This window comes from Amyelois transitella, chromosome 3 (assembly GCF_032362555.1).
Source record: "Amyelois transitella isolate CPQ chromosome 3, ilAmyTran1.1, whole genome shotgun sequence".
Taxonomy (NCBI): domain Eukaryota; kingdom Metazoa; phylum Arthropoda; class Insecta; order Lepidoptera; family Pyralidae; genus Amyelois; species Amyelois transitella.
In genome coordinates this window covers 9,946,398-9,964,729 of record NC_083506.1, presented here as the reverse complement: position 1 = coordinate 9,964,729, position 18,332 = coordinate 9,946,398, and the positions used below count along the sequence as shown (strand labels likewise).

At 35.6% G+C, this 18,332-nt stretch overlaps 2 protein-coding genes across 4 annotated transcripts; one reads left to right on the top strand and one right to left on the bottom strand.

The window, feature by feature from the left end:
* The first annotated feature begins 37 nt into the window (after positions 1–37).
* Positions 38–8,783, top strand: LOC106140185 (E3 ubiquitin-protein ligase Topors). Its single transcript, XM_013341748.2, has 5 exons — positions 38–339; positions 1,625–1,846; positions 2,287–2,462; positions 3,346–3,546; positions 3,794–8,783. The coding sequence occupies exons 2-5, from the start codon at positions 1,637–1,639 to the stop codon at positions 5,340–5,342; spliced, it is 2,136 nt and encodes a 711-aa protein (XP_013197202.2). The 5' UTR covers positions 38–339; positions 1,625–1,636; the 3' UTR covers positions 5,343–8,783.
* On the bottom strand, positions 7,681–18,192 carry LOC106140152 (mitogen-activated protein kinase p38b). Of its 3 annotated transcripts, XM_060947561.1 has the most exons (10): positions 17,919–18,192; positions 17,622–17,758; positions 16,814–17,007; positions 16,113–16,222; positions 15,334–15,458; positions 14,732–14,811; positions 12,554–12,675; positions 11,314–11,470; positions 11,060–11,187; positions 7,681–10,545 (listed from the first exon to the last, which is right to left on the bottom strand). In XM_060947561.1, exons 1-10 carry the CDS (start codon positions 18,020–18,022, stop codon positions 10,380–10,382), a joined length of 1,323 nt encoding a protein of 440 aa, XP_060803544.1. In that variant the 5' UTR covers positions 18,023–18,192; the 3' UTR covers positions 7,681–10,379. The 3 variants fall into 3 exon arrangements, with proteins under 3 accessions (XP_060803544.1, XP_013197155.2, XP_060803555.1); XM_013341701.2 differs by lacking the exon at positions 11,060–11,187 and having other exon boundaries at positions 11,340–11,470; XM_060947572.1 differs by lacking the exons at positions 17,622–17,758; positions 17,919–18,192 and adding an exon at positions 17,126–17,265.
* Between the last annotated feature and the right edge of the window lie 140 nt (positions 18,193–18,332).

Below are 18,332 nucleotides of genomic sequence, written 5' to 3'. Positions count from 1 at the left end.
TGATTTGGTTAAATTTTTTTCATTCATTCAAAAAATATGGTGTTTGAAGGGTGTTTGGTTGAGTTGTTGATGGACGTCTTAAACATAATTTACGTGATATTTTTTGCATGGTATTGATTTGATGCTGATGTTTACGATCGATGATATTAATAATTTCACAACGGAGTTAAAATAATAGTGCCATTAGAAATGTTTATCTGGGAAAATTAGTTTTTGTTCTCATCTCGTCACGCACGTCAGTTCCCTATGGAAATCTGTCAAGATCACGCACATTGACCATGCAAGAACGAAATTGATAACAGTAACAGCAGCTAAAATCCCACCGGATTCTGACGCGAGGTAGGTAAAACAAATCTGATTTAGACCTATGGTTTGAAAAAATACAGGTGTCTTCCCTCGGTGACAACGTTACAGAGTAATACGACCGTAGTAAGTTATTTATTTTATTTGGGGACACCTCATGAAAGGAATCTGTACGATTGTTATAATTGTAATATAAAATTAAAAGAAAGAAAAGTCTATTTAGAGAATGGGTGAGTAGGAGAATAAGTAGCAGTATTTTGATGTTTGATTTTATGTCAAATATGTTATATGTTATGTACTACTATAGTAACACCTAGACATGTATTTTTACCTCTACAGTCTTTATACTTGTCAATTATGTCCACATATAGTATTCAGCTGAATGGTTTCTGAAAGGCACAGAGTAGGGTTGAAACTCTGTGTGAGTGGTAAAAAACTTTAAGAAAACATGCAACATCTTTTATTCATTTCATTTCACCAACCCTCATAAACTCTTTATTTAGAATCGTATATCTAACTGATGTTTTGAGAGATCAGTCTATTCATTCTCTTCAGGTACATAAATATTTTTATTTTTAATTAACCTGTTTTATTTCACTACTTGGCATAGATCTGCTAGAAGTGATTTGTGTATGGATATAATGATGATGAATAGACTAATTTCTTGAATCTTATCTCTTTGAGGCTGTAATGTGAAACTTATGGTGTGCTTTATTTTCACTATGATATTTTCCATTTCTAGTCTAGAAATATTTAATATTTCATTTCACAATATTATGCAATATCTAATATAATAATTCTTCGCAACAGATTGACAAAGTGAGTACCAAGCTAAAATAACTATTGTTAAAATAGCTTAATTCCTTGCAATTTGCAATGTAAAATAGTCTACTCCCCCTGAGGATTTGTAGGATGTGCCTGAAAAAAGTACTAAAAGGGGTTGGTAAATGCATACACCACATAAATCACACCTCTTTCCCAGGGGGGTAGGCAGAGACCACATCTTTCCACTTGCCACAATCCCTGCACACTTCATTCGCTTCATCTACATTCATATTGGTATACAGTTTTATCTTTCCTTTATAAATTACGGCTTCCACCCTTAAATTATGGAGAAGGTTAACAGGTGTGCAAGCAGAAAAAGACTACAACAACAGTTATTGTTAGTAAAAGTGAAGTTAAAAGAAGAAGAGAAAGACATTGCTAAGTCAACATCAGTTGAAGCCAAGAGCTGTGTGTAATGTCGCACTAATTATATTTTAATTAATATTTTGTACTGTGTTGTATTAATGCAAATTAACAATCATTTTTTTTAATTCAGATTGATCTTAATATGGAGACAGTATCGCCAGTGGCTCAGGATGACAGTTCAGGAGCCAATCCAAATAGTGTCAAGAGTGAAGACAGCAGCCCACAACATGAAAGTGGCCGGGGCTCGCCACCGCCCAACTGTGCAATATGTTTAGGCACCTGCAAGAACAAATCCTTCACAGACTCATGTCTACATCAATTCTGCTTTACGTGTCTTCTCACATGGAGTAAAGTAAGTAATTTTTTTACCCCTGATGGAGGAAGAGGGGTGTTATAAGTTTGATGTGTCTGTCTGATTATATATTGTTTTTATAAATAAATTATTTTATTGATAGTCAAAGAATATTGATCTCCTATCAAGTTGATTACACTAGACATTCATTCTTCAAATTTACTGTTCATTGCTAAGCTGTATACTGGATAATTGAAGAACTAATGTTGATGACTGCACCTGGGATCATATTGATTGAATAATTTAAAACATCATACGAAAAAAAGCATATTTGGATTCATGATTTTTAGTATAAGTAATGCAGTCTTAGGTAATGACTAATGAGAACTTGCCTCTCAAGTGTGCAATTTATCTCCACATTTTTCACTGTGATTATCATTTAAATCTTATCAATATTGGACTAGTTTTTAATGTAAATACCCATTTGATTATTTTTGTAGGTCAAAGCAGAGTGTCCCTTATGCAAGCAGAACTTTAAATCAATCATTCACAATGTGCGTTCTAATCATCAATATGAGGAGTATATGGTGGAACAGAGGGAGACGGAAGAGGACACCATCGCTAGATTTGATATTGACAATACGATAACACAAGCCACAAGGCGCTTTAGATACAGGTATCATGTTCTTTCTTTGCTTATTTTTGTAATTTGTTGTGAACACCTATTGCACTGGACATGGGAGTTAGGGAGTAACTTTATTTAGTTTGAATGTCAATTGATTCTCAGATTTAAGTTAATTGATTGAAGTAAAAATATTGAGGGAACTTGAATTTTCATGTAACTTAGTGATTAACTATGTCCATGCTGGCCTAAGTTACTATGTTTATTACAAAGTTAGACGCAACTAAGACTATTTAAAGCCAGGATGATGATTTTAGAAGCAGACTTTATGTTCCACATATGTAAAACCAATTTAACATGCAAAGATGAGAGGATATTTATTAAGTCTGGTTTGCTATAATAAATATAAATTTTTACCAACATATTGTCCTAAGTAGACTAATATATCAGTGAAACAGTAGATGCAACAGTCAGCAACTGGAACCTGTCATATCATATGCACAATTGACCTGCACCTTCAATGAAGCAGATGAGTCAAATTAATATTGTTTGTACCCAGATATTCGAACAATTGCTACCAAAAAATATGCTAGTATAACCTGATGACGGAAAATTATCAATAGTTTTTATCACCATGACGTGTGGTTCCCGGCACCAATACAAAAAAGAATAGGACCACTCCATCTCTTACCCATGGATGTCGTAAAAAGCGACTAAGAGGTAGGCTTATAAACTTGGAATTCTTCTTTTAGGCGATGGGCTAGCAACCTGTCACTATTTGAATCTCAATTCTATCTTAAAGCCAAATAGCTGAACATGGCCTAACAAGTCTTAACAAGACTGTTGGTTCTGTCTACCCTGCAATGGATATAGACGTGATTATATGTATGTATATGTTTTTGTCACCATTAAGACATAGGACGATATCGTCTTTCAGGACAACGCTAACACTGCCGCGTCGCGACTCGCTGGCGATCCAGCAGCTGCTGCTGCAGGCGGCGGCGCCGCTGCCCCCGCGCGGGCCGCGGCGCCGCTCGCCCGGCTCGTTCCGGCGCACCGTGTACAGGCACAACCTGTACGCCAGGCCGCTGCCCGACTTCACCGGCCGGTTCAGGGACTGCTCGCCTCAGTTCTACAGGTATGATACCGAATAGAATTGAACCTAGCTAGTTGTAAATAAATGAACCTGCTTACTGTATCAAAATTATAATTTTACTAAAGAAAGTATTTGACAAGTGGAGGAATAATTTCATCAGTCGTCATAACTATAGTTAGTAGGATTTTGCTTCTTAATTGATTTTTTTTATAATGACATTTTAATTTTAAGTAAAAGATTAAGGTGATAAAATATCTACTTGCTTAAGTCAAATTTCTCTTTATTAAAGGTACAATGACACCCAGATGCATCGATTAGTGCCTTGGCTCAATCGAGAACTCCACTACTTATTGAATGAAAATATAGGACACATTTCATATGTGATAACACGTATATTAGAATTACTTCCGCAGTACCACATCAACTCACCAGAATTTAGAGCCGCTGTGCAGCCTTATTTTAGAGATAGAACGGAACATTTTCTCCACGAGCTATACTGCTTCGCCTCCACACCTTACGATATGACGGGCTACGACCGCAACGTCCAGTACACCACAGACACCAGAATATCTACCATGATCAACGAAGTAATTTCCAGCTCTGAATCTGACGCCAGTGTTGATTCAGACATCGTTATGGTGTCGAGTTCAGAGCCCGCGGAGGCTCCTCCCGGCCCCTCTAGAGTAGCCGGCCCTTCTAGAGTCCCACAGCCCGTTTATCCCCATAATTACATAGCGGAGCCGAGCGTGATTCCCATCGAGACCATATCGCATTCTGATACGGACGACGACTCATCCGAAGTGATGGTCGTAGGCTACATCAAACCACCGCAAGACCGAACGCCGGAAGTCGTCGACTTGCTCGGTTCGGATAGCGACGTGATAGTTCAGGACACCACGCCGCCGCCGCAGCCGGCTCCCAGCGCGGAGCAGGAGCCCGGCGCGGGCTCGCTCGTCAAGCTGATCCTCAAACGGCACATGGCGGCCAACGAGGACTCCAGCGACAACGACAGCACGTACCGGCCGCGGCCGCGCTCGCGGCGGCGGCGGCGCTCCGGCGACACCGCCACCACCAGCGACACGTGGCGCTCCACGCCCGAGCCGCCGCGCGAGCCCTGGCTGCCGCAGCTGGCCCAACTCGGCAACTCCACCAGCGACAGCATGTCCTCCGGAACCGCCACCACCCCCTCCTCCAAGTCGTCGAGCGAAGCCCTCTTCACCGACTACTCCAGCTCGTCCTCCCTATCCAGTGACGACAGAAGAAGTAGACCTGTCAAAAAGAAAACTAAGAGAAAGAGCCGCAGGGAGACCGCCTCTAAAGAAAAAAAGAAAAGTAAAAAACGAACTTCGCGTCCACGTAAAGATAAGGTTGGGGTAGATAAAGATAAAAAGAGTAAACGTAAAACTAGTTCGGGGAAAGGTGTTAAATCGTCAAAGAAACATGCTTTGCCCGAAGCTGGTGCTCCAGAAGAACGGCCGCCAGTCACGGAAGAGCAGCCTAGTACTAGTGGCACGTCTAATAGCCATAAAAGTCGGAGCGACCGCAAAAGAAGACGCTCGAGTCGTTCGAGCCGCGAGAATAAAAGACTGAAAAGTGTTGTAAATGTAATTAATAAGAAAACGTTAGAAGAGCCAAGTTCGAGTTCGACGTCATTAAGTAGTGCTGTGATTAATCCTAACTCTACCTCTGTCAATCCCAGCAGTACGCCTCCGTTAGACGTGGATTTACCTGAACTGCAGTCCAGTTCTGTAGCCGTAGCAACAAATGACTACACAGATTCAGACTGTGATGACCTTCCTCTGAATTTATCAGTGCAAAAAACATTTCATTACTTGTAGCCCGCCACTGCTACTGAAATGTGATATGTAGAATAAAAAATATTACAAGTGCCAGAAAACCAAATCGGGAATGCAACTGCTGGCACAGCCGTGTATAAACATGTTTGTATGTTTCTTGAATTGGATTCGGAATATTTATTGTATTAATTGTACATGATGATCTTTTGTTTGTATAAAAATATATATTGTACTTTCATTTGTTGAAGTATTTTTATAAATTGCGTTCACAATAGGAAGTTTAGTTCGTAGTAATTATTATATAGCTCACTTACACCATACCATACCTAAGATGTCAAGTGAGTTTCTTTTTAAGGCTGTTGATTCTCGATGTGTAGTTAACTCATGGGTTAGAAAAGAGGAACTGTCGGTAGACAGTCACATGTTGATATTTATTTGGTTCGATGATGTTTGCTGACTTTACGGTGTGTAAGTGAGCTAGCATAAGCGGCATTTAAAACAGCGACCAACCCTTGTGATTTGACGCCATATTTAAATAAGGAATACTATTGATTCCTATTGTAAAATTATGAGAGATAGTTGCAGTGTACAGTCTGCTTAAGTTTTAGAACAATATTGTCGTTTATGATTCCACACAGTACCAGTAGCGTGCTTATAGGTTCTAAGGAAATACCAACAGATTGGTTCTGTGGTTTATATCTTGTAATTTCGGCGAAATTAATGATTTGTTTTAATGTTTGTAGTGTATTTGAATTATATAATAATTTAAATTGAAATATTGATTACAGTTTATTAATGAACCAGGCATACCTTTTATTATTTGTTAGCATAATTTTTGCCACTAGCCAATCATGAAATTGGCTATCAAAAGTTATATTTAAATTACCTCCAGAGTGGATTAACGAATAGAAGAAGGGGAATAGTCTCCGGTCTGTGTACTTATTAAAACAGTTAAAAGACGTGCACAGGATGGCGAAAGAAGCGGCATGCGGCGGCAAGCGAATATAAAAAGTGATAAATATATATATACGGGACAAACTACACAGACTGAGTTAGCATCAAAGTAAGTTTGAAACTTGTGTAACGAGATACTTACTCAACGATACTATATTTTACTGATAATTAATACTTATATGGATAAACATCCAAGACCCAGGCCAATAAGAAAAAGTTAATTTCTTATAATGAGCCCGGATTCGAACCCGGGACCTCAAATGTCACACTCAACGCGCACTACCGCTGCGCCAAAGAGTCCGTCGATGACACAGTGATTGGTTCGCCAGCGATACTCTTCTATAAAGCGACTGACGCTACAACTAGAAAACACGTAATGTTTCCAGATAGAAATCTCATAAATAGTCGATAGAATTCAAAAAATAAAACTGCGTGTGATAAGTTCTTATTTACAGGAAATGTAGATGTCTTCTTCCTTCTGGCGTCAGACCCGGTTACTTCGTCACCACTCCGGAGAGGAGCCCGGGGTTCGCCTTTAACCATATATCCGGAATTGGGTTAGTCAGGTTTTTACACGAAGCGAATCTCGTCTGACCTCCACAACCTTTGCAGGGGAACCTAAGTCACGCCGGTTTCCTCACGATGATTTCCCTCATTTTAGTGAGCATCGGTTAACTCAAACTAATGTACATAAATCCTATGTAGATGAGTCTTTGGTGGGACGTGGCCGAGGTAGGATTTGAACCATACTCATTACTTGCACATTTTACCATTTTACCAAGGCGGGTTCTAAATATTGTTTTAATTCTACTTATGTTGTATACTTAAAATTGTGAAAACATTTTATATTTATTGCCAAAAAATTTTAAAGGCATGCCTTGTGTTCACAATGTACTACGACAAATGTAAAGTGTTTCTAGCCTTTTTTTTTGTTTCTTCCTTGCATATTTTTCTGTTTATTGAAAGACTTATTTTAAATGTAAATATGAATTAAAATACATTGTACAGCCAAAAGCACATTAACAAAATCAAATCTTAAATATTTATACAAAAAAGGCTTCATAGAAAAGGATTATACTTTTCTGATTATCGTTGAGGTAGGTAACCTTTCTAGACCAGTGGTACCTACATTACAAATCAGTCCATATAAATTATCATATGTATCTGCTTTGGGTAAATTAGATTCGAAGAAATGCTTTATGCAATTGACTGTACGATATATGAATGGTTTGTTGTAGGCTTCCTTTTTGTAACCAATCATGAACGAATTATGTCCTTGAAGAACAATAAGTACTTTATGGCATGTTACCGTGGCTGGAATGGTTTGTAATAAATGTACAATATTCAATAATACTGTCTCTCATTTACAAACCCCAATTGGAAATACTGTCATTTGCGTAATGGAAATAAGAAATAAAAGTAAATATTTATATATTATTGCAATATATTTTCTCTTTTTTTCCATAAAATATAACTTACAATTCGTCGAATACAGAACTTGATTGGTAATCGTATTTAAATATTGTACATACGAATACAACTTGACAAAAAGGGGACTGAAGTGGTGCAGATTGAACTTAATTTAAAAAAGTAATAATGTCATAGACAATTAAAAAAGAAATAAGAAAGAAATGAGTATAAGCAAGTGGAAACATGAAATCTTTATCGTATAACCCCGAAATAATGTATAAATTTTATTTTCGTTTAATAAGACCATATCAGTTTGAGGCACGTTTTGCCAAGCTGTACATCTTATTTATTTTTTAAAACCATTATTATTTATTAATTATAATTCGAAATCAAGTTCTATACATCGGCATATCTTACAATGTTAGGTAACAATACACATTATATGCGATGGTAACGCGTTTACACGTTATGGCTACAGATGTACTTTGTGCTGTCTTCATATACCTAGTTGATAAAAGCGATTTTATCTCGGGAGAAATTAAAACACATGAATATTAAATAATTATGCGATTTGAAAAAAAGTAAAACTTATTATTTTGATTATACATTCACGCATCACTTGTTCAGTAATGTGTAAAATTACTATTATAGAAAATATCATAACATTCACATTAGTAAAATTGCAATTATGGGCCTGATCTTAGTTTTAGAACTTATAAATAAAATTGTTTCCTTTAAATTAAATCAAAATTTAACTTACAATATGTCAAAGCTTTCAATCCACTGCGTTAACATTAGACATTTTAAAAAATCCAGTTATTACAATGCAGGCACTTAATAACGTAAATCGCCAGGTATATTATTTTCTTCCTCCAAGATTAAAGCGCTTAATTATATAACATGATAAGGCAACAACATTGCGGGGTAATAAGGCGGTTTACAAACTATTCCACCTCTTACTTAATTTTATTAAGCAATCTTTCTATTACTGGTGTGCTACACACGTCAATCACAAATAAGGTCCACACTAGATAAATCTCCTAAGCTTCATAAACATGATAAAAATTTTGTACATACATAATTCTATTCAACACACAAACATATAGCTCACGCGAAAAATCTGAGCAAAAAAATGAACGCCACATATAGATGGACGGTATAGAAGACCTTACACTACGGGTACAAATAGGTTTTTGTTTAATATTTTGGTACAATAAAGACCGGCTTCACTTAAATATTGCTCTTTAGGCCTTACCTAATGGCTACTATGGAAAACTAGACGAGTTTCAAACGAACAAGATTTTGAACTGAGTGGCCAAAACTGTTCAAATTTATTAGGGCAGTTAAAATCACAAAACCAAGCAAATCATTTATAAGCACCAATATTTTCTCAATATTTGATATAAAGATGCATGTTTAAATAGTAAAAGATATTAGAGAATTTTTAAACTAATTTGAATTAAGATGATTTTGTTAAAAACAAAACATTTACATGATTTGTATGTAAACTTGCATAATATAGGACAGGATTATTATACAAAATCTAGTGAAATTCAGCATAACACATAAGGCTAGGCAGTCACATTCATAAACTTATAGAAGATAAAAGAATATTTTAAAATTTAAAAAACATTTATGATTGTACGTAAAAGGGAAATCAATAGCTATTTCTTATTGATTTCCCTTTTAGGATGCAATTTTTAACGTGGTAATAATAAAACCGCTAAGAGTGATCTTCGTTCGAAAGCATGTGATTTTGATTGAAAATAATACTCTTACCTCGAAATTAATCAACCCACGTATACTATCAATAAAATAAGCTATAAATACTTACATAATAATGGTTTTTTTTTCTTGAAATAATTATTTCACGTAATAAATTTAATATATTTGATATACAATACAATTTAATGTTTACGTGATCTTATTGAAAATACAATAAAATAAATATCGATTTATGTAAACCCATTGTCCAAAGGCAAAGCGATAAAAATCCGTTTAGCTACTCCATATAGCGCCTGAAAACTAGTTATACTATTATGTATACTTCGAAAAAATAAAGATCATAGCATACTTACTACTTTTATAAGAAGGATAGGTATATATACCTACTTTATCATCACGCAAATCAAGTTATCAAAGTATACGCGTGAATTTACGTCCTACATCGTAATCGAGATAACATTATCTATGCACTAATTGCACTTCCCTGAAAAATATTTATTTCATATTGCTTTTTTTGCGTGGGTTCGTACTTCGTGTGAATGTAAGACTTTAATTAATTTGAGCATGAAATTGATCGTTCAGTTTTGATGAAGAAACAAAAGCTATACCGTTATGTAGGTATTTGTAAAAAGAAAAAAAAAGCCATTAAAGTCATTGAGATCTGCAGAATCACACAAGTTATAAGTAGAGCAATTTTAAAACGTATTGAATACCCAAATTACTGGCGAAAGGTACCAAGCTGTCGGTCGAATGATGAATTCATAAAATTGTGTCCTAGTTGACATTTTAAAAATCCAACCATAACTTTGAATACTCGTGTTAGTAGGCTACCTGTCCATTCACGTGTATCTAGGCAAGGGGAGCGGGGATACGAGAAAATATTGACCAACAGGATTGCATAAAATCTCCGTTCAACAATCCTATTGGTCAATATTCCCTCGCTTCTTCGACAGACAGCCTTAATCGCCTAAAATACCATGTTATATGTACTTATTTTATGTGGTTGCAATTAGTGCTGCAGACTAGTTCACAATTACGTGACTGTTTCATGAATGTAGACTGGGGGTTACTGTTGATTATAACGGGTTCACTTCCACGACGGTGCTCATATGCTGCGGATGAGGTTTGAACTCCACTACTTCTTTCCACACTAACTCTGAAAACGAAATAATGGGTTTATTTTTTATGCTTTCGAAATTGCATATATTTGCACATTCTTAACAAAATTATCTGGCAAAAATATACATACATACATATAATCACGTCTATATCCCTTGCGGGGTAGACAGAGCCAATCGTCTTAAAAATATTGATAGGCCATGTTCAGCTGTTTGGCTTACTGATAGGATTGAGATTCATATAAAGTGACAGGTTGCTAGCCCGTCGCCTAAAAGAAGAATCAGTCGCATTTTACGACATCCATGGGAAATAGATGGACTAGTCCTATTCTACAGCCGGGAAACACTCGGCACACAAATATACAAAGCAAAAATATACTGCTAGGTATTGGCGCGTGAAGTATCTTAATTAGAATAAGGGTCATTAACATTACCCTTATTCTTATTAAGGTCGTAGAAATAGACTAGTAATATCCCGCTTTCAAGGTAGAAATATTTAGGTGACCTGCAGATGACTTCAACTGATGACTTCATGGTGATTAAAAGGCTCACCCTTCCACTTGTCGACGGGCAGCTCCATGTCTTCGAAGCTCTCGTCGTAGGGCGTGGTCTCTGGCTCGTCGGTGAAATCTTTTTACAGGCGCACAAATGCACTGCGGTATTGTTTGTACAGGAGAAACCTTAGGGCTATTGACATAAGGCTCACCCTTCCACTTGTCTTCAAAGCTCTCGTCGTAGGGCGTGGACTCTGGCCCGTCGGTGAAATCTTAAGGCGCACAAATGCACTGCGGTATTGTTTGTACAACCTTAAGGCTATTGACATAAGGCTCACCCTTCCACTTGTCGACGGGCAGCTCCATGTCTTCGAAGCTCTCGTCGTAGGCCGTGGACTCTGGCTCGTCGGTCGGATCCGCGTACTGGGCCACATATTCGTGCGCTAAAGCTTCTTCAGCCGTGATTCGCCTAGGATGCAGAAGTGGATAACTTTATTCTCAAAATAGTTAAATAGTTCTAAACGGGTCAAATGACACAGATTGAGTTAGTCTCGAAGTAAGTTCGAGACTTGTGTCACGAGATACTAACTCAACGATACTATAATTTATAATAAATACTTATATAAATAAACATCGAAGAGCAAGGCCAATTAAAAAAAGTTCAGTTCTTAATTGTTCGGCCGGGATTCAAATTCAAATGACTTTTATCTGGTCTGCCAAGGTCTGGCCCATTGTTCACTGTTGACTTATCATCTCTCTCTTTCTATCACATCGAATAACCAAAATGTTAGAAAAAGCAAATAAACAAGACCTTATCAAGCTTCGTGAAAAAGTTTGCCAGCTATTCTCATCAGACTGAGCAATTTTTTTTCCTTAGATTGGTCTATTTGTTCGTACTTTTACCGACAATAGCAAGTAAATAAAAAGAATTGCGTGCCAACCTTCACCTGAACAAGTACAATCAGCTGTTGACAAACTAATTATATATTAGAGCTCATAACTATTAATATATGCACATATGGTTGGAATTTCAATACAAAGGTGATTCATAGTTTTATTGAAATTTCGACGACAACAATGAAGCCGCGAAAGGTGAAAAGGCATATATCTCCGTACTCTACTGTACCGTGAAGTTTAAAGAGAGGCATAATCGTATAATTTGTCAAACATGGATGTTTAAAATAGTGTAACGTTTCACAAAAATAATAAACAGTTTTTCATCTACTCATGTAGGGCATGCTTATATCATAATAATACGTTAAGTGATAATAGTAAGAATTTTGTTAAGATATGTTGTAAAATAAAATAACTACCAACTTTTCGTTGCTAATATGAAAGAAGAAATCAAAAACAATGGCACATAACAGATTTCAAATTTTCTATAAATTAGTGCAGTGGTTTCGGTTTGGGCTTGGCTCTCATATTTACGAGAGAGAACAAAATATTTGTTTACAATTAAACTTATTTTAGCAAGATTAGTTTATGCATATAACATTTTTAAACCACTTTAAGACCACGAATCATCTTTCTTATTCACATAAAGTAAACTTACTTATCAGCATCAAGCTCCAACATTCTCTCTAGTAAGTGGATGGCGAGCGGGCTGGCGCCGCGGAACACCTCGCGGAAGTCCCGCTTGTTCAGCCGAGGCAAGCTCTTGATGTAATTTCTAGCCTGCAGCAGGAAATTTATTTCTTACACTTTATTAAATTTTAAATACCATAGGACCTATTCATACACTCACTAGAGTTCACCCGCGGTTCCCAAGTGAAACGAAAAATCCCGCTTATTTCTGCTCCCGCTGGAATTGTATGTACTCTTACCTAATGAATGGGAGACCTAAAAACTGAAAACATATTTTCGGTTCAATAACATCCCAGTATCCGGTATTTATATATATCGCTATCCAGTATAGTATCAAATCTATATGGAGAAAAAATAAAGAATTTATTTATTACTACATGATTTTGTGTGCAATGAAATAAACACGCGGATTTCTCCATATCAACATGTTGTGGACCGCTGTTCATTGTTTTTTTTAACCCTTTTACTGCTATTAAGTACCTACTTATTAAAATAATTGCCGTTATAAAACACCTAAATATTATAGAAGCTTTGAAAAGTTTTACATATGTTTTAAAGTTTCATAAAGAGTCCTATGATGACGGAACAACCACCCTATACAAAACAAGAACACGTACAATAACAACACGTAAATAAAGCATGACGCTCACTCAAGTAACAAAGTCAAACGATCATTACTGTGAATATACATACATTACATTTATGCAATGGACGTAACATTTACATAAATCTTTTTATTCAACTGCCACCATGGTAAAATATCGGATGCATCTAACATGCCACTTAGATCATTCCCAATAATTCCTACATCTTATTAATAGTTTATTGAAGCCGACTAAGACTGTGTTGGAGAATGCGGCCTGCCGCATTCTTTGCATTTCCTGATAAATGCAATGTCGTATTAAACTATTCATTGATCAATATTCGCTCTATTATGTACACGTTTTCATTAAATTATTATGCAAGAAACCCATAAGCGGTATAAAGTTATAATTCATTCAATTGCAAAATTGTTTAATGTGGACTAGTAAAGCGTTTGAAATCATCACTCTTTTTAATATACAGATATAATTTAGTATTTTTTATTGTAATTTTTCTGTTAACTGCCAGTGAATATGTAATTAAAGTGTTTGTAATCGTCACTCGGTTTCACTGACCTCCACCTAGTGCTCTGTTTCAATAGAAAGAAATTTAGTTTTTTTAAATATTATATTTGTGTCAACTGCCAGCATTTGTGTGTTAAATTTTAATTGCGTTTGTTATATAGCTTACCTCTTCACTAATGATCTTATCAATAGTCTCTTGCTCAGGATTTCCGCACAAAAACAAAATCCTTGTGAGGTGATCAATATCTGACGCACAAATGTTAAGGTTACACAAGCACCAAACTTACACAAGCGACGTAACTATGTACAATATAGACATATCCACAGAACGAAAGCATGTTAATGCGAAGCTTTATTACAGGAAAATAATCCATTTTCTGAACCTAGATAATATGGATCTGCATGCATACCGCTAGATCATAAAAAATATGTATTGGATATACCTGTTATTTAAAATGCTAATTGTAACTGGTTACGGTTTTGTTTTCGTCATATGAAACCAGTTAGCGAAGAATTATTTCTTGAAGACTGCCGTTAGAAAGCCCGTATTTAACTCCGGGTGTTAAAACTTGTACTAAATCTACTAACATCTCAATTTTGTGCTGTAATCTATACTAATATCATAAAGCTGAAGAGTTTGTTTGTTTGACCGCGCTAATCTCAGGAACTCGTTTGAATTGAAAAATTCTTTTTGTGTTGAATAGACCATTTATCGAGGAAGGATTTAGGCTATGTTACATCACGCTGCAACTATTAGGAGCGAAGAAACAATGGAAAATGTGAAAAAAAAACTTGAGGGCTTCAATGATGCCCAAAATAACTATTACACGCGGACGGAGTCGCGGGCACAGCTAGTTATAAAGATAAGGGGTAAAATTAAAGGATTAAATATCAGAATCTCCAAAGGTTTCTATATAAAAAAGGATATCAAAAAATTTTGCAAATCTTGCGTTATGCATGCAAAACAAACACAAATAGTCGATAAAAAGTACTAATAAAATTATCATGTATCAAAACGCAAAGGAATTTTATCTACTTACAGACTCCGAGGAAATCTTGGCCATGAATTCCTGTGGCGGTGTACCGAGGACTTCCATGATCAAATTCAATTGATGGATATCTGTCTCGTCCATTAAGGTTGAAAGCCAACAAGGTCATATTACAAGCTATTATAATGCTAACATACAATAAATGGAATACCATAGACTGAAAGATGGCTGAAATATGAAAATAAGGCAATTTATCAAACATGCAGGTACGTTTTCGTGCTGTATTGTGCGTATTTTTTATCTGTCTGATCTAGAATAAATAGGAATTTTGTGAAACGAACTTTATGGTGATACAAATAGAGTAGCAAATCAATGTTTATTAATTTAATACCTCAGAACTATTTGATTTATAATCAATATCAACTTTTTACTAAAAACACAATGCACAATTGTTGATTCAACAGATAAAATATACTATACATATATGATAAAATATACACTTAATATATTTTTCATAACTTGTACAATGGGCACATAAGTTGATGAGGGAAAATATGAGACACGTATGGCTGGCCGCCATTTTGATTCAACTTATATGCCGAGTATTACAAAGATAAACAACATTTAGAGACAACATCAACTGGAAAGGATACGGTCAGTGCCCGGGAAGAGTGTCCTGCCAGTCAGCAGTTCAGCCATGATGCAACCGACTGACCATATGTCAACTGTTTGGTTATAGTGCATCCAATTCAGCATGATCTCTGGGGCCCTGTACCATCTGTTAGGGAATTGTTTGTTAACAATATATTTGTTTGATAAAAAAGGTGATATAGTAGAGAAAAAAGATCTAATGCTGTGGAACATCAATATAAATGTATGTTTTAGGCAACTGAAAGATAAACATTAATACTCGTATGTGCCATAACCTTTTACAGCTGATCACTTATATGCTCTCAAAAACCCTTTCGGCAAGGACGTCATGTGTGTGATCATGTTTCTATAAATAATACAGGTATTAAACATGTCCATTACATACGAATATTTTATCTCCGTCCTTCTGAATAGTTTTGCAATGAACTGATCATTGGAACAGGATTCACAGAGTGATAGTCGCTAGTTACGTAAAATAATGTTTGTGATATTTTTTTTCATTCTTGACAAATACATTGTAAGACAGGTAAATGCATTGTAAGACATTCTTAACAGATTATTAGAAAGTGTAATCAAGGATTTATTAATTTATATGCAAGTCATGTCTAGTCATGACCAGAAGTGGAAAAGCATTTAATAAAGTTAAATTGTTTGATATTGAGACTCTACAATCTGCTCTTTTTCGGTATACACAAAACTTAGGTAGTAGGTGGAACTATTTAGTTATTTGGTGGGTATAACAAGCTATGAACTTATAATCTTAATAAAAATAAATAAATACCTTGTGGCTACATAGCCAGTCATTTCTGTTTCAGTGGGTCTGGCTAGACCAAAGTCTAATATTTTCAGCTCACAATCTTCATTGACTGCAATATTTGAGGGTTTAAGATCCTAGAAATAAAACAATTCTTGGATTACTACAGATATCTATACTATACTCTATATCCCTTGCGAGGCAGACAGAGCCAACAGTTTTGAAAAGACTGATAGGCCAAGTTCAGGTGTTTGTCTTAATGGTAGAGTTGAGATTCATTAGTGCCAGGTTGCAAGCCCATCACCTAGAAGAAGAATCTCAAATTTATAGGCTTATTCCTAAGTGTGAGATTCTTAAAGTCATATTACTTCAAGTGATAACACATTTACTCAAAATTTCTTGGCCATTTGTAACACTGATGCATTTTATTTTTACATTGTTAACATACAGAAACATTTTAACTAGCCCATACAATAGTTCTGGAGTTAAGCACATGTAGAATTACAACAGCCATTTTTCTTAAATTCTTATCTTTCTATTATTGCTTCATCACACCCAGTATATTTTTAAAAATATATAATGAATACCAACTTTTTCTTGTTGATATTGATAGACCTTTATCTCATCAATGTATTTCCCCAATTGATACTTCTATGTTCTTTGCAAAATCAGTGATTGATTATATACCTGGATCAGAGATGTACCTACATTATTACAAGAAAACATACCCTGTGTATAATACCCGCTGAGTGAATATACTTTAATCCCCGTAGGATCTGATAGACTAGAAATTGCACATGGTCATCAGAGAGTTTTTGTGTGCGGATGATGTTGTTCAAGTCCGCACCCATCAGGTGCGTCACCAGGTATACCTGCTGGAACTCTTCTATTGTTTTCTCGGGACTGAACACATCCAGCAAACCTATGTAAATAATAATAGGATTTTTTTATAATCTATTACTAGCTATGTAATTAGAAATCTTGAGAGCTTATTTATGCATAACTAATAGTAAAATATTTATAATAACAAACCAGAATACCTTTTTTCAAATAAGAACTGTGGATTTAAGAGAAAAAGTTAATGTAATTGAAACAAATTATCTGCATTAAAGACAATTTATAATTGTGTTGTTTATTAACATAAATTAATCCATAACATTGATAACTTTAGATTCCACTAAATCTATATGTTGACATAATATCTTTATCAGAACAACTATCAATCAATAGATTGACATAAACATTTGCCATTCAATTTATTGTTGATATTTTAAATTAACATGTAAACTCAACTCAACTCTAATATATACTATAACTAGAGGCCGCCCGCGACTTCGTCCGCATGGAAACCCTATCAATCCCGCGGGAACTCTGGGATAAAAAGTAGCCTATGTGTTATTCTGGGTCTTCAGCTACCTACATACCAAATTTCATGGTAATCGGTTCAGTAGTTTTTGCGTGAAAGAGTAACAAACATCCATACAAACTTTCGCCTTTATAATAGTATATACTATAATTTACAAATAAAACACCTACCAATAACATTCTCATGATTCATGTGCTTCAACATGCGAAGCTCACGGTATGTCCGCTTTGCATGTACCGCTGATTGGAAAGGTCGCGCCAACTTCTTGATGGCAACTTTCATATTATGCAGCGTATCCACAGCGGCGCTGTAGGCAAAATAGACATACCTTTACCAGTCCGCCCACGCAACTCGGCCATTGCACTATTGCAACATACACTACATTATAGAAAATCATATAATAGACTTTGAATAACAAAAATAAATACTGGCAAAATGCCTACAATACTTCCTAAATAAATACATACCAAACTTGACCGTAAGCGCCTGATCCTACAGGTGTTAAAGATTGGTATCGTTCTGGCACTATCCATTCTGTCTTGTTAATATCCACCTTGTGAAATTTAGGCATATTGTAGCTTTAAGAAATTTTAATTTTTAACTAAAACTAACAATGTTTTCGCCGTGCAAATTCACTAGAATTTATGAAAACTATTTTTTGTACTACGTTAATCAATCTCGCAAAACTCCAATCCAAGACGAAGATCTGCCGCAAAAGTAAAATGAAATGAATGAAGTTTGTACATAATTTCTTGACGTTGACATTTAATTTGTATCATAATCGATTACGAAACCAAGAAATCGAGTTTTTGTGATCGAAGTGAAACGCAGTAAAATATTAAAAAAATGCCAATTCTTTATGTAATGTCAAAAATAAAACG